The sequence below is a fragment of the Symphalangus syndactylus genome, chromosome 14 (assembly GCF_028878055.3).
Source record: "Symphalangus syndactylus isolate Jambi chromosome 14, NHGRI_mSymSyn1-v2.1_pri, whole genome shotgun sequence".
In the NCBI taxonomy this organism is placed as follows: Eukaryota; Metazoa; Chordata; class Mammalia; order Primates; family Hylobatidae; genus Symphalangus; species Symphalangus syndactylus.
The window spans coordinates 15,062,102-15,075,599 of NC_072436.2; the positions used below are offsets into that span (position 1 = coordinate 15,062,102).

The 13,498-nt window shown below is 55.4% G+C and overlaps 1 protein-coding gene across 14 annotated transcripts in view; it reads left to right on the forward strand.

Annotated features, from left to right (window-relative positions):
- Positions 1-13,498, forward strand: part of BAIAP2 (BAR/IMD domain containing adaptor protein 2) — an 82,465-nt gene that overhangs the window by 14,611 nt on the left and 54,356 nt on the right. For all 14 annotated transcript variants that reach the window (XM_055240827.2, XM_055240822.2, XM_055240828.2 and 11 more), the window contains 2 exons: positions 4,031-4,106; positions 7,593-7,679. In XM_055240827.2, coding sequence (XP_055096802.1) covers positions 4,031-4,106; positions 7,593-7,679 — 163 coding nt within the window. The remainder of the gene's footprint in view (positions 1-4,030; positions 4,107-7,592; positions 7,680-13,498) is intronic.

Below are 13,498 nucleotides of genomic sequence, written 5' to 3' on the forward strand. Positions count from 1 at the left end.
CTTACAACGTCAGCTCAGTGGAATCGGTGCCTCTGCAGCACCTGTGTGTCCCGGCCGCCGCCCCTCTCTTGCAGATGGAAGCAGGGCCATGCCCAGGTGGCCTGGTGGCTGTTCCCTGCCCGCTGTCTCCTGCATTCCTTCCGTGTGAGCTCAGCTGCTGCACTAAGGAAGCGAAACCTTGGTGCTGCCCCATGCGTCATGCGGTAGGCGTGGCCGCTGTGCTGACCCGCCATGGTTGGCCCTGGGTGGCTCCTGGCCTGTTTCTCCTGCTGCTCAGGATGTTAGTGGAGCTCACAGGGCTCAGGTTGAGCCTCTTCCGCCTGGGGGGCCTGTGGGGGTCGTGGTCCTGGAGCCAAGCACGTGGGGCTCTTGTGAGCAAGGGGTCTGCTCTGGCGTGCCCACCCTCTGTGGTAGTGTTTTCATACCTGTGTCACATAGGGTGAGAAACATGCTTGGTGCTGCAGCTCAGCACACACATGCACACATGTGCACGTGTCTGTACACAAACACGGGCACACAGATGTGCACGCAGACAGCACATGCACACCAGAACACTAGAATCGGCCGCATCCTCCTCACTTGGCTGATGCCCCCTTCTGCTTGATTTCATTACAAGAAACGTGCATCCGGCAGCATTTCCCGACCACCTTCACCGCCAGTCCCGGTCTGCATGGTCAGTTTGAACCAGGCTGCCGAGAGTGCACCAGGTCCGAGCATTCTCCTCTCTGCCGGTAACTCTCAGGCGTCGTCTCTGGCTCACGTTCTCCTGGGCGCCAGACCCATCTCACCCCACTCCCTGTGTGGCCTCCCTGCCCCGGCTCCCAGGCGCTCCTGGGAGTTAAAGTGTCCAGGCTCCTGGTTCATTGCTAAGTGTTTAGCTCAGTGCTAACGCTGCTGTGCTGCAGCATCCCTGTCCCTTTAGAACAGAGGCCTGCGTGGCACGTGCCTCTCTCCTCCAGCATCCCCGTCCCTTTAGAACAGAGGCCTGCATGGCAGGTGCCTCTCTTCTCCTCTGACATCCCAGAGCCTCTGATGGGTCTCCCAGCATACGCGAGGGCCCTTGGCTAAAATCGAGTCTCCCCTGAGCAGCCAGAGGGATCTTCTCTTTTGTTTTGTTTTGTTTTTTGTATTTATTCATTTTTTTTGAGACAGTCTCACTCTGTTGCCGGGCTGGAGTGCAGTAGCGCAATCTCAGCTCACCACAATTTCCGCCTCCCAGGTTGAAGCGATTCTCCTGCCTCAGGCTCCCAAGTAGCTGAGATTACAGGCGTCTGCCACCACTCCTGGCTTTTTGTAATTTTAGTAGAAATGGGGTTTCACCACGTTGGCTAGGATGGTCTCGATCTGACCTTGTGATCCACCTGCCTTGGCCTCCCAAAGTGTTGGGATTATGAGTGTGAGCCACCGTGTCTAGCCTGTTTTATTTATTTATTTATTTATTTATTTATTTATTTATTTATGATGGAGTCTTGCTCTGTCACCCAGGCTGGAATGCAGTGGCACGATCTCAGCTCACTGCAAGTTCCGCCTCCTGGGTTCACACCATCCTTCTGCCTCAGCCTCCTAAGTAGTTGGGATGACAGGTGCGTGCCATCACACCCGGGTAATTTTTTTGTGTTTTTAGTACAGACAGGGTTCCACCATGTTAGCCAGGATGCTCTCAATCTCCTGACCTCGTGATCCGCTCGCTTCGGCTTCCCAAAGTGCTGGGACTGCAGTCGTGAGCCCCCGCTCCCGGCCTGTTTTATTTGTTTTAGAGACAGGATCTCGCTCTGTCACCCAGGCTGGAGTGCAATGGCACAATCACAGTTCACTGCAGCTTTGACCTTCCAGGCTTAAGCAATCCTCCCACTTCAGGCTCCTGACTAGCTGGGACTGCAGGCATGCACCACCACACCCAGCTAATTTTTGAATTTTTTGTAGAGATGGGGTCTCACCATGTTGCCCAGGCTGGTCTTGAACACTTGGGCTCAAGTGATCTTCCTGCCTCTGCCTCCCAAAATGCTGGGATTATACGTGTGAGCCACCGCATCCCACCCAGCGGGATCTTTTAAATGTAGCTGGCCCGTCGCTCTGCTCAGACCCTCCTTAGCTTCATACAGCCCGGCCTCAGGGGCTATCCCATTACCACACCCACCTCTTCCTCTTCCTGCCTCCCCTGGGCCCCTTCCACCCTCACGCCGGGTCCTACTTTCCCAGGAACTCACCACGGGCCCTGCCTGCCTCGGGGCCTTTGCCCTGCTCTGGTCTGCCCGCTGCTCTCTGGCATGGAAAGTGCTTCCCTGCCTGCCTTCCACGTCTCGCTGAGCACGCCTATCCCACTTCTGCGGAAGCACTGGCCCTCCTAGTCCTGCCTTCCCTCGGGAGACGCTGGCTCTGTGAGAACAGGACTTTGTGGCTGGGTTGCTGCTGCATCCCCTACCCCGTACACGTGGCCTCTGGGCTAGCACGCAGAGGCGCCCTCACCCGCCCTCACCCTTGCTGCATCCAGGAAGGAAGGAGCACCTGCCCTGGGATTTGGCCGGGTGGCGTTACCACCGGAGGTTCCAGCACAGGCAGGACTGCAGTGACCTGGCCTGCCGTGAGCCCTGGTGTAGTGCAGAACTCGGGGCCTCGTTCCCCAAGAACACACACCCTGGCCATACCTCAGGGCAGGGGATGGAACACGCGTCAAATAGTAGGTTTTCTTTTTTTTTTTTTTGAGACGGAGTCTCGCTCTGTCACCCAGGCTGGAGTGCAGTGGCGCGATCTCGGCTCACTGCAAGCTCCGCCTCCCGGGTTCACGCCATTCTCCTGCCTCAGCCTCTCCAAGTAGCTGGGACTACAGGCGCCCGCCACCATGCCCGGCTAACTTTTTTTTTTGTATTTTTAGTAGAGACAGGGTTTCACTGTGGTCTCGATCTCCTGACCTCGTGATCCGCCCGCCTCGGCCTCCCAAAGTGCTGGGATTACAAGCGTGAGCCACTGCGCCCGGCCTAAATAGTGGGTTTTCTGAAGGCGGGTCCCGTGGTGGGGAGTGGCTTCCTTGTCCCTAAATGCCCTTTTTATCTGTTCTCTTGGCTTTGGAGGCTGAGGCCAGGTGCTGGGAGAGTGGGTGGGGGATGCAGTTGCCCTTCCCTCCCCACTCTGTAGCCCACAGGTTGGGGCTGAGTGGGTTGGGGCCCCAGAGCCTCCTGCTTGTCTGCGACAGGGCTGGGCGGCTTCCCTTCCTGTGATCCTCAGGAAAGATCAGGATCACATCATAACAAATGACCGGAAGACACGGGAGGTGGCTGAGCCGGAGTTTCTGTTGGAGCTGCTCCCCGGGCCCTTGCTGGTGGGGGTTGGCTGTTGACAGTCAGTGTGTGTTATGCCGGTAGAATTCTCATTTGGCTGTTGTTTGTGTGTGCCTGTTTTTATCCCTTGTAATTAAAACATTTATTTGGCCTTCGCAGTGAAAATCTAATTTCTTGAGTCTAAGAACTGCTGATCCTGGCACCGAGATGCCCGTCCGTCGGGCAAACAGACCCAGATCCGTTGGATTATTCATAGCATGGCATTTGCAGATCAGGCTGCGATGGCGCTAATCAGAGCTGATGTTTGGTAATTGATGTGTTGAGTAGGATTTTAGTGGGAGGGGGGCGCCGGCGTCATTGAGCGATTGTGTATGGCCGGTGGGGGGCCCTTCTGGGTTGACTCAGCCGCGCCAATGGGAACGGCATCTTGGCGGCAGCGCGTCTCGGCGCCAGCTGTATTCTGCCTGCTGCACCGTGCAAATGCGCTCCTTCAGTCCGGAAACACTGCTCTGCGGCAGGGTTTCTTCTTACCCCTTTGTACAGATGTGAAAACCGAGGTTCAGGAAGGTCATTTTCCCAAGGACATGGATCAAGGGCATGGCTGGGATTTGAACTTGGGAAGCCCACCTTGAGCATTTGTGGTGTCGACCCCTGGGAGGGGTGCCTGCTCTGGGTTTTCTCCTCTGTGTTCGGACCCTTCGGAGTCATGAGGGTGACCTCTGCCAGTAATGCTGTTTTCTTCTGCTTTCTTCCAGACCATCATGGAGCAGTTCAACCCTAGCCTCCGGAACTTCATCGCCATGGGGAAGAATTATGAGAAAGCACTGGCAGGTAGAACTGCGCCCTGGCCCCGTGGGGTGGGAGCTGCCTGCTGAGCTGGTAGAACTGCGCCTGGGCCCCAAGGGGTGGGAGCTGCCTCCTGAGCTGGCAGATGGACTTGGGCTTGGGCACAGCCTGTGGGGCATGGTCAGGAGCGAAAGGAGGTCTTTTGTTCCAGCAACAAAGCTGGACAGCGGCTCTGAGTGAAGGTGTAGCCCATGCACTCTGGACTGGGTCTGCTGTCACCATGGCAGCACGCCCCTGCCTGTGCGGGCTGCTCTTGTCCTGTGGCATCTAGAGACGGGAGGGGTGTGGATGTCAGTCCCTCAGAATCATGTAGAAACTGTGGGATCAGGGCTGGGATGAAGCTGTTCGTAACTACAGCGGCTTCGGGTTTGGGAGATGAGCGAACACCCTGCAGCTCCTTCTCACAAAGAGCCGGGACAGAGGGTGTGGCAGGCTGGTGGCTGCAGGGAGATTCCATTCTTCCCACTGTCTCCCTGAGACGCTTCCCATCACCCCCACCCCACCCAGGGGTGCCTCGGGTGCACCTGGGTCTTTCCGTCCTGGTGGGGAGTGGCTTCCTTGTCCCCAGATGCCCTTCTCACCTGCCCTGTTGGCCCCGCAGGCGCTCATGGCTCAGTCCTGCCATGGATGGGGACTTGCTGTTCTTGGGCAGTGACCCCCGGTCTCCCTGTACCCTCTACCATGTCTGTCCCTGTAACTGCAGCATCTTCATGGGCAAAGTCCACATCCCCTAGCAGGGAGGAGATCATGTGTGTTCCAGGACACACACTGCATCTCCGCCGGCCGCCCCCGGCTCCTGCACGGCTTCCTGGTGTTGGGTGGAGTTGTTTGTCCAGTTTTGGTGCCAGGTTAGAGGTGGCGAGGAGGGGGCAGGAGTTGGTCAGCCCTCGTTCTTTTTTTTTTTTTTTTTTTTTTAACACCTTTACTCCGTTGTCACCTGGGGAGAAAGCACCCCAACCGAGCACCTGGCAGAAGGCCTGTCCCTGGCACTGCCGTCCTTCTCAGCTCCCCAGGTGGACCAGTTGTGCCCGCCTGCCACGTCTAGCGGGGGGTGGCCTTCATGTTTCCTTGTGGGCATGAACGGGACAGGGAGCTCCCTTGGGCCACCATCTGTTTGCACCCGGCACCCTGCAGGGGCCCCCATGGCTGCCCCAGGAGCAGCCTTGTTTCTCTCCACCCTGCCCCTCCTCTACATCCCTGGGCCCGGGCTTGCAGCCCGAGGGACCTGCTCATCAAAATTGTCTTAAAGAGCTGTCCTTCCTCCAGCGAAAGTCTGCAGGGTATTTTTTTGTTTGTTTGTTTTTTGTTTTTTTGGTTTTGTTTTGTTTTGAGCGAAGTCTCGCTCTGTCACCCAGGCTGGAGTTCAGTGGCCTGATCTCGGCTCACTGCAAGCTCCGCTTCCCGGGTTCACGCCATTCTACTGCCTCAGCCTCCCAAGTAGCTGGGACTACAGGCGCCCACCACCACGCCCGGCTAATTTTTTGTATTTTTAGTAGAGACGGGGTTTCACTGTGTTAGCCAGGATGGTCTCGATTTCCTGACCTTGTGATCTGCCCGCCTCGGCCTCCCAAAGTGCTGGGATTACAGGCGTGAGCCACCGCGCCCGGCCGTCTGCAGGGTTTTAATGACAGTAGAGATCCTTGGGCTGTGGCAGTGACCCCTGTCCCCCAGCCAGGAGCCTCTTGGATGAGGTAGTGGAAGTCGGCAGCAGGGCCTATGGCCGCTCTGAGGGTCGGCGTGGCCTCCTGGTGGAAGTTGCACCTGGTTTGCTCCCCTACTGTGCAGCCTGGTTGTTGGGCAGCTTCATGGGGGTCCCAGGAAGAGCTGCCTTTGCCTCTGGCCTGAAATGTTGACACTGGAGAGAGGCTCCCAAATCAGAGTAGGTAGGCTGAGGCCCCGCTCGAGGTGGGTGCAGAGGGCTTCCAACCATGGCGATCCTATGATCTCCAGGCACAGCACACTGTGTCCAGATTCTCTGAGCCCAGCTAAGTTCCATGTCCTGTGAATGAGACCAGTTGTTCATCTCTTCCCAGCCGGGTCTGAATCTTGGGCATTACAATGGGAATCCAGAGTCCAGATGATCCCATCCCTGGAGATGGGGGCTGGTCTTGCACATTGCAGACCGACGATGGCTTCCTTTTTCCAGAGCCACTCGTCTGTAGGACACTTGGTGACCACCTCATCTACGGTAGAGTCTTCTGTAGCCCTCACGTGGCTCTCCGAGGACAGGGAAGCGGTGTGGATGCCGCTTCCAGTGGGTTGCGGTGGGGGCCGGGGCCTGTGCTCCCCTCCTCTGGGTGAGCAGGCACTTCAGCCCTTTGATGCCACCAAGGCACGGGTTCCTTCGGGGCCTTTCCGCTCCTGTTTGGTTCCTCATGAGGGCAGCGGGGCTGAGTGCAGAGACTTGGAGCTTTACTTCCTCCTCCTGTTTTTCTTGAGGGCCTTGAAGGAATGAGCTCGGCCGTCCAGGCAGCACCGCCACCTTAGCCGCAGCCAGTTGCCCTGGAGTCACACTTCTGCTGTTGCGTTTTTCTTTTATTTGAGGCAGCCCACCCCTCCCAGGCACAGGCCTTCATTCCTCTGCGGATGTGGTCTTGTGCCGCAGAACAAATTGTGCGCTTAATTGAAAAGTATATAAATAAAATTTGATAAAGTGCCCAGTTATAGGCCCCTAAGTGGATTCTGTAGAAAACGGATTAGAAATTGTAATTACGCTGCTCTTCGGGCTGCCCCGCCCTTTCTGCAGCCTGGAGGTCAGGGCGGAGCTCCCTGTCAGGTGGAGGAGTTTGCCAGGCGCTCCCTGCAGTCCCTGAGGAGGAAGCCCAGGCTCTTCCAGGAGCCTGCTCCACCCCTGTGCCTGTGGAGGAGTTCAGCAGGCCCGGAGCCCTTCACACCCACTTCTGATTAGATCAGACTCTGCCTCTGAGATGCTGGGAGGCCCCTCAGGCGGCGGCAATACCAAATGATGCCTTTAGCCTCCTTTGATCAGCTGTGACGGGCGTCCTGGTCTGAGACTGTGAAGCGATGGGAAATAGTTCTCCCACTCCAGGCTCAGCTTGGGGATCTGTGGGGAAATGGCTTCCTACTGCCCAGCTTTGCAGTTTCCTTGTCCAGGGTTGGTTCTTTGTCTCATGAAATACAGTTAGTACAACACTCCCTCCCCGCTGGCCCTGCCTGGTAGCACGTGATAGGGATCAGCACTCTGCAATTTTGACTTGAATAGCTCAGGACCTGAACTGGTACGCTGTGTTCTTACGAGTCAAGGGAGCTCTCATGATTGGGGTGAAACAAGAATATCAGCAAGAGATGGGTTCTGTCCAACCCAGAAATCACAGCAAGTCGAGTATTCTCCCAGCTTGTCTGGGCAGGAGACGGGGTTGGGCCTGTGCGTGCCAAGACTGCCATGTTTTTGCTGGGGGTCTTGTCTGTCCCTCGTGGAGGAAATAACTGCTCCCTTTTCTTCTCTCTCAGGTGTGACGTATGCAGCCAAAGGCTACTTTGACGCCCTGGTGAAGATGGGGGAGCTGGCCAGCGAGAGCCAGGGCTCCAAAGAACTCGGTGAGACCCCGCCTGGCAGTCGCCTGATGCCCTCAGGCAGCTCTGGGGCCCTGTCCTGTGTCCAGCCGCTTTTTGATTTGGGATCAGGTTTTGCCTGTCAAATAGGAAAATATTTTAATGACAGTCACCCTGGGAGCTGCCTTGAGGGGCACACCCTGCTGAAAGTGGGCGGTGGATCCCCGTCCCCTGAGGCGTGCAGCCTGGGGTGAGGACAGCAGGCAAACCCACGTTTAAAGGTGTTCCCGGCAAATTGGAGCAGCTGACATGGGGGTCTGTGTGCTTGGATGATGGGATTAGATGGCGCTGGGAATTCATTCCTGGTATTAAAATGAGTGAAAAAGGATGCAAGCCCACGTGTAGTGCGGCCCTGAGGAAGACACCCCACCAGCGTGAGCAGGTGGATTTCCTGGCGAGCAGGTTATGTTATTGATGCTTTGTCTATGTTTAGCACATTTTCTGTGATCGCTCCTATGACGTCTATGTCAAGGGACACAGGCTGAAACCTGGAAATTCAGGGCCCACGTGGTGGTGCTGCAGGCGTGGCTTAGGCGGAGTCCATGCTTCCACAGTCCCCTCACCTAGCAGGGTGGTGCTGAGGTTTCCTCTGCCCACCTGGGAGACCCTGGGCCGGCTGTGCCTGTGCTCACTTGCTGCTCCCAGAGCGGGCTGTGGCGGGCAGAGCGGCCCTTGACGCACAAGGAAGCCTGAGCTGCTGGAGAAACCACTTGGATTCCTCTTCCCTCTGGTCACAGAGGACAGGCCGCGCTGCTCTTGACCGTCTCCCCGTGGCCACTGATCTGGGAGGTGGGCTGCGGGTCTGGAGACCCTCGGATGGGGAAGAGTCAGTGTGACTGGCCCTGGTCCCTTCTTTCTACTTTTCTTCTCGGGGACTGATAGCCCCCTTGACTGACAGAGGCCCGGGCTGAGTCGGCAGGCGGTGGGTTGGGGGGTCCTGGGTTGCTCTGTGTCACTTCCAGCTCCCAGAAGAGGCTCCGTCTCCCTAATGCCGAGGCTCTGGGGCTGGGACTCCAGGAACCCAGCTTTGCCTGTCCAGGCTCCGTTCTCTCCAGTTCACTCAGACGTTCTGCGCCGGGAGGCAGACCTGCCGGCCGCGCTTTGCAGCCCCCTGCGGCCCCTCATCGGAGCCCCCCCCCACCCCTGCCCCCACATGCTGTTGCCTTGGGCAGGCCCGCTGGGGTGTTTGCTGCAGGTCTGGTGATTCCTGGGCAGCTGGAGTGTCTTGACGCACCGCTGTGTTGACAGACTGGGGAGGAGAGGAGGAGGCACTCTGGGCCGGGTCGCCGGGCCTCCACAGACTCAGCCTGGAGGATGAGGTGTGAGATGCATGGCGTTAGGGTGATGGAGGCCGAGGCTCCAGTGCAACCAACAGCAGCCTGCCCTGGGGCTCCTGGGCCCGGGCCCGGGTCTTCAGGGTTTGGAGAAGGGCAGAAGCAGTGGGTGTCTGTGAAAGGGGCATTTTCTTTTTCATTAGAGACAGGGTCTTGCTCTGTCGCCCAGGCTGGAATGCAGTAGAACTATCGTGGCTCTGTGGCCTTGAACTCATGGGCTCAAGTGATCCTCCTGCCTCAGCCTTCCTACTAGCTGGGACCACAGGCGTGCGCTACCACGCCCAGCCGATTTTTTATTTTTAATTTTTTGTAGAGATAAGGTCTTACTATGTTGCCCAGGCTGGTCTTGAGCTCCTGAGCTCAAGTGATCTTCCCACCTCAGCCTCCTAGACTGCTGGGATTATAGGTGTGAGCCACCATGCCTGGCTGAAAGAGGCATCGTCTTACCATAATTAACCAGGTGTTGCGGAGATGAGCTAGAGGACCAGCTGCCTTCGCCCCTTGGTCGTATGAGGGTCTGCCTGTGGGGAACTCCAGGCTCTTGTGGCCCACAGTGAGGAGTGGGTGGGTCCGAAACGGGTGGGATTCCAGAACTTCCTGTTGGCAGAGTCCCTGGTGGTTGACTGCAAGAAGGCGCTGAGCCCACGTGGGCACGAGGAGGAGGAGGGAAGCTTCAGGAGAGAGGAAGACGTGAGGGCCCTTAACTTGGATCAGGGAGCGTCTGTTTACCCGTGGCCTTTTGGACTCTCTCCCCGGGCTCCTCCTGGAGCATGGAGCCCCGCTGTGTGCATCTGCAGAGGACCAGCCACATGCCAGCCTTGCTGTGGGAGTCAGGTTTTTTTCCTGGTAACAGCTTGATTGACATAATTCACATGCCATACAGTTACCCCATTAGAGTGTACAGTTCTGTGGCTTAGTGTATTTACAGTGTGCAACCATTGCCCCATCTAACTCCAAAGCATTTTTATTACCCCAAAGCGTTTTTAGCACCCCAAAAAGAAACCCCGTACCCCTTAAGCAGTCCCTCCCTCATCCCCACGCTCCCAGCCCCTGGCAGCCACGCCATTGTGTCTGTCTCTCTGGACTGGCCCATTTTGGACATTTCATATAAGTAGAGTCATATGGTGTGTGACCTTCTGTGTCTGAACCTTTTCCCTGAGCACGTGTTTACCGTCCATCTGTGCTATAGCCCGTGTCAGGGCCTCATTCCTGTTTGTGGCTGAACGATGACCCATTGCATGGGCGGACCCATTTCATTTATCTGGGGTTGCTGTCACCTTCCGGCAGCTGTGAGCCTGTTTTCATCTCTCCTGGGCATGCACCGAAACTGGAATTGCCAGGTCAGATGGCTGGGATTTGAGTTTTTATGAAAGCAACACATCCTTGTTTAAAACAAAGTCAGCCACTTCCCACCCTCCTAGTGTGGCCAAGTCCCACTGCACAGAGTCAGCTCCATCAGCTGCGTGTCTAAGAGGGCAGGTTTATGCCATTCCTCCTCCTCCTCCTCCTCCAACAGGGCTGGGCGCGGTGGCTCACACCTGTAATCCTAGCACTTTGGGAGGCTGAGGCAGGTGGATTGCCTGAGCTCAGGAGTTCGAGACCAGCCTGGGCAACATGGTGAAACCCCCATCTCTACTAAAATACAAAAAATTAGCTGGGCGTGATGGCACGTGCCTGTAATTCCAGCTACTAGGGAGGCTGAGACAGGAGAATCGCTTGAACCTGGGAGGCGGAGGTTGCAGGGAGCTGAGATCGTGCCATTGTGCTCCAGCCTGGGAGACAGAGCGAGACTCCGTCTCAAAAAAAAAAAAAAATAAAAAAAAGGCCGGGCGCGGTGGCTCACGCTTGTAATCCCAGCACTTTGGGAGGCCGAGGCGGGCGGATCACGAGGTCAGGAGATCGAGACCACAGTGAAACCCCGTCTCTACTAAAAATACAAAAAAAATAGCCGGGCGTGGTGGCGGGCGCCTGTAGTCCCAGCTGCTCGGAGAGGCTGAGGCAGGAGAATGGCGTGAACCCGGGAGGCGGAGCTTGCAGTGAGCTGAGACTGCGCCACTGCACTCCAGTCTGGGCGACAGAGCAAGACTCCATCTCAAAAAAAAAAAAAAAAAAAAGTTTAGACATCATCGAAAGGATTCTTATTACGGAAGATGTGGACTTAGCCTTTTTATGCTGTCCCTTGCCCCACCCAGTGTAATTATCACAATATTTGTTTAAACTCATGTACGGTGTTATCTGATGATATCAATTCTTTTCATGGCTAAGGCAGACGGTGTATTATGATGACTGTACAACATCATTGAGGTGTCTGAGTGTCCAATGTGATGAGTTTTGACGTGTGTACACCTGTGAAGCTGTGGCCACAATCACAACGGTGAACTTGTCCATCTCTCGCAGAGTCCTTGGGCCCTCCCTCCCCATCTCCAGGCAACCACTGATCCGCTTTCTGTCGCTGTAATTTAGTATGCATTTGCTGGAGTTTTACATACATGGAACCATACGGCGTGTCTTCTTTTTTTGTCCAGCTTCCTCGGGTGTGCGTGGTTATTCTGAGCTGCCTTCCTGCTGTGCGCGTCAGGAATTTGTTGCATTTTGTCGCTTGCAGGGTCCTGTTGTGCGAAGGTGCCACGGTTTGGCCATACCCTCATCTGTCGATGGACACCTGGGTGTTTTTAGCTTGGGGCATTTCCAGATTTGCATTTCTTTAATTAGCTGATGTTGTGGAGCATCTTTTTGTGTTTTTGTTCGCCACTGATCTCTCTCCGGGAAGTGTGTGTGCGAATCTTCCCCCTTTGTTTCACTTGGCTTTTGTCTTCTTAAGTTATAAGAGTCCTCTGTATACTCTAGATGGAAGTCCCTTGCCAGGAATCTATTTTGCACATATTTGCTTCCAGTCTGGTGGGCCTTTCCTTTTCGTAATAGTGGTTTTAGTTTTTTTTGAGACCGAATCTCACTCTGTCACCCAGGCTGGAGTGCACAGGTGCAATCTCGGCTCACTGCAACCTTCACCTCCCAGGTTCATGTGATTCTCCTGCCTCAGCCTCCCAAGTAGCTGGTATTACAGGCACCGGCCACCACACCTGCTTAATTTTTGTATTTTTGTATTTTTAGTAGAGATGGGGTTTCACCATGTTGTCCAGGCTGCTCTCAAACTCCTGCCCTCAAGTGATCTGCCTGCCTCGGCCTCCCAAAGTGCTGGGATTACAGGTGTGAGCCACCGCACCCAGATCTGTAATAGGGTTTTTAGAACAAAAGTATTTAATTTTAATGAAGTCTAATGGACTGATTTTTTTTTTTTTGGTATTACAGTTTTTTTGGTATTGTAGTTCATGGATTTTTTTATTATGACTCTGTGATATTTATTATGACGACTTTGCTTTTCTGGAGTTAATAACGGCCTCACTTCTTGGTTCGCTTCGTTTTCAATGTGCCGTCACGAATTTCTCCCCAAAACCTCAGTCGCACCCTGGCACTGGCTTTGCTGCTGGCTGGGAGGTCAGTCTCTATTTCTTCTCCTTTTGGAGCCTCCCTGCTCCCTCGTGGGCTGCTCGGCCGTGCAGAGGCAGCTTCTCTTCCTCCCAGGTCAGAGCCCCGTGTTTCCTGGGTCCTGTGTCTTTACTGTTCCTGTATTACTCCTACCATTTGGGGAATTGTCTTTTTCTTTCCTTTTTTTTTGTTAGGTTTCTGAGTGGGTGAACGGGGAATGTGTTTGAGCCAGTATGTGTCTGCCTGGCACTGGTGGCTTAGCTGGTTTGGAGTCACAGGTGGAAGATGCTCCGTGTTCAGTCTGAGGGCCTCACACCATCCTCTTCCAACTCCCACCGCTGCTGTGTTCAGGGCCATCTTGGTGCTGATTTTATGTGAGTGTTACTTCCCTCCCCGCCGCCCCCGCAAGCTCTGGAGATGTTTGTGCTGGGGTGTTATGAATTTCCTGACGATATCGTTCCTGTGGTGGCAGGTCCTGAGAGGCTCGTGAACAGCATTGCCCCATAATTGAGAGTGGTGTGCAGCCTCTAGGGGCCACAGGAGCGGGGACCTGAGCGAGGAGGACTGCAGGGGTTAAGAGGAGGGGTGAAGGAGAGGGGTAAAGGGTGTGTCCAGAGGTGTGAGGTGTGAGGTGGACAGAAACAAATGTGAAAGGTCCGGAGCGTATGAGGGGGTGAGGCTGGGAGGGGAGGCAGGGCTTTGAGGAGCCCAGGGCCTTGTAGAGATTGCAGGCTTGGTGCCACAGGAAGATGGATTTGTGCAACCTGCCTTTCTCACTGTGTCTCAGGGTCCATCTGTGTTCTTGCCACACGCGGATACATTCATTTTCATTGCTGTAGAATATTCCATAAACATGTAACAGTTTCTCTGTCCTCCTGGATGAGCAGTTGAGTTACCCCTGGTGAGTTTTTCTAGATGAGCTCAAGGTCCGAGGGGCCTTGAGGCTGAGCTCTCCTGCGGGATGAATTCTGCAAGGCCCCGTGG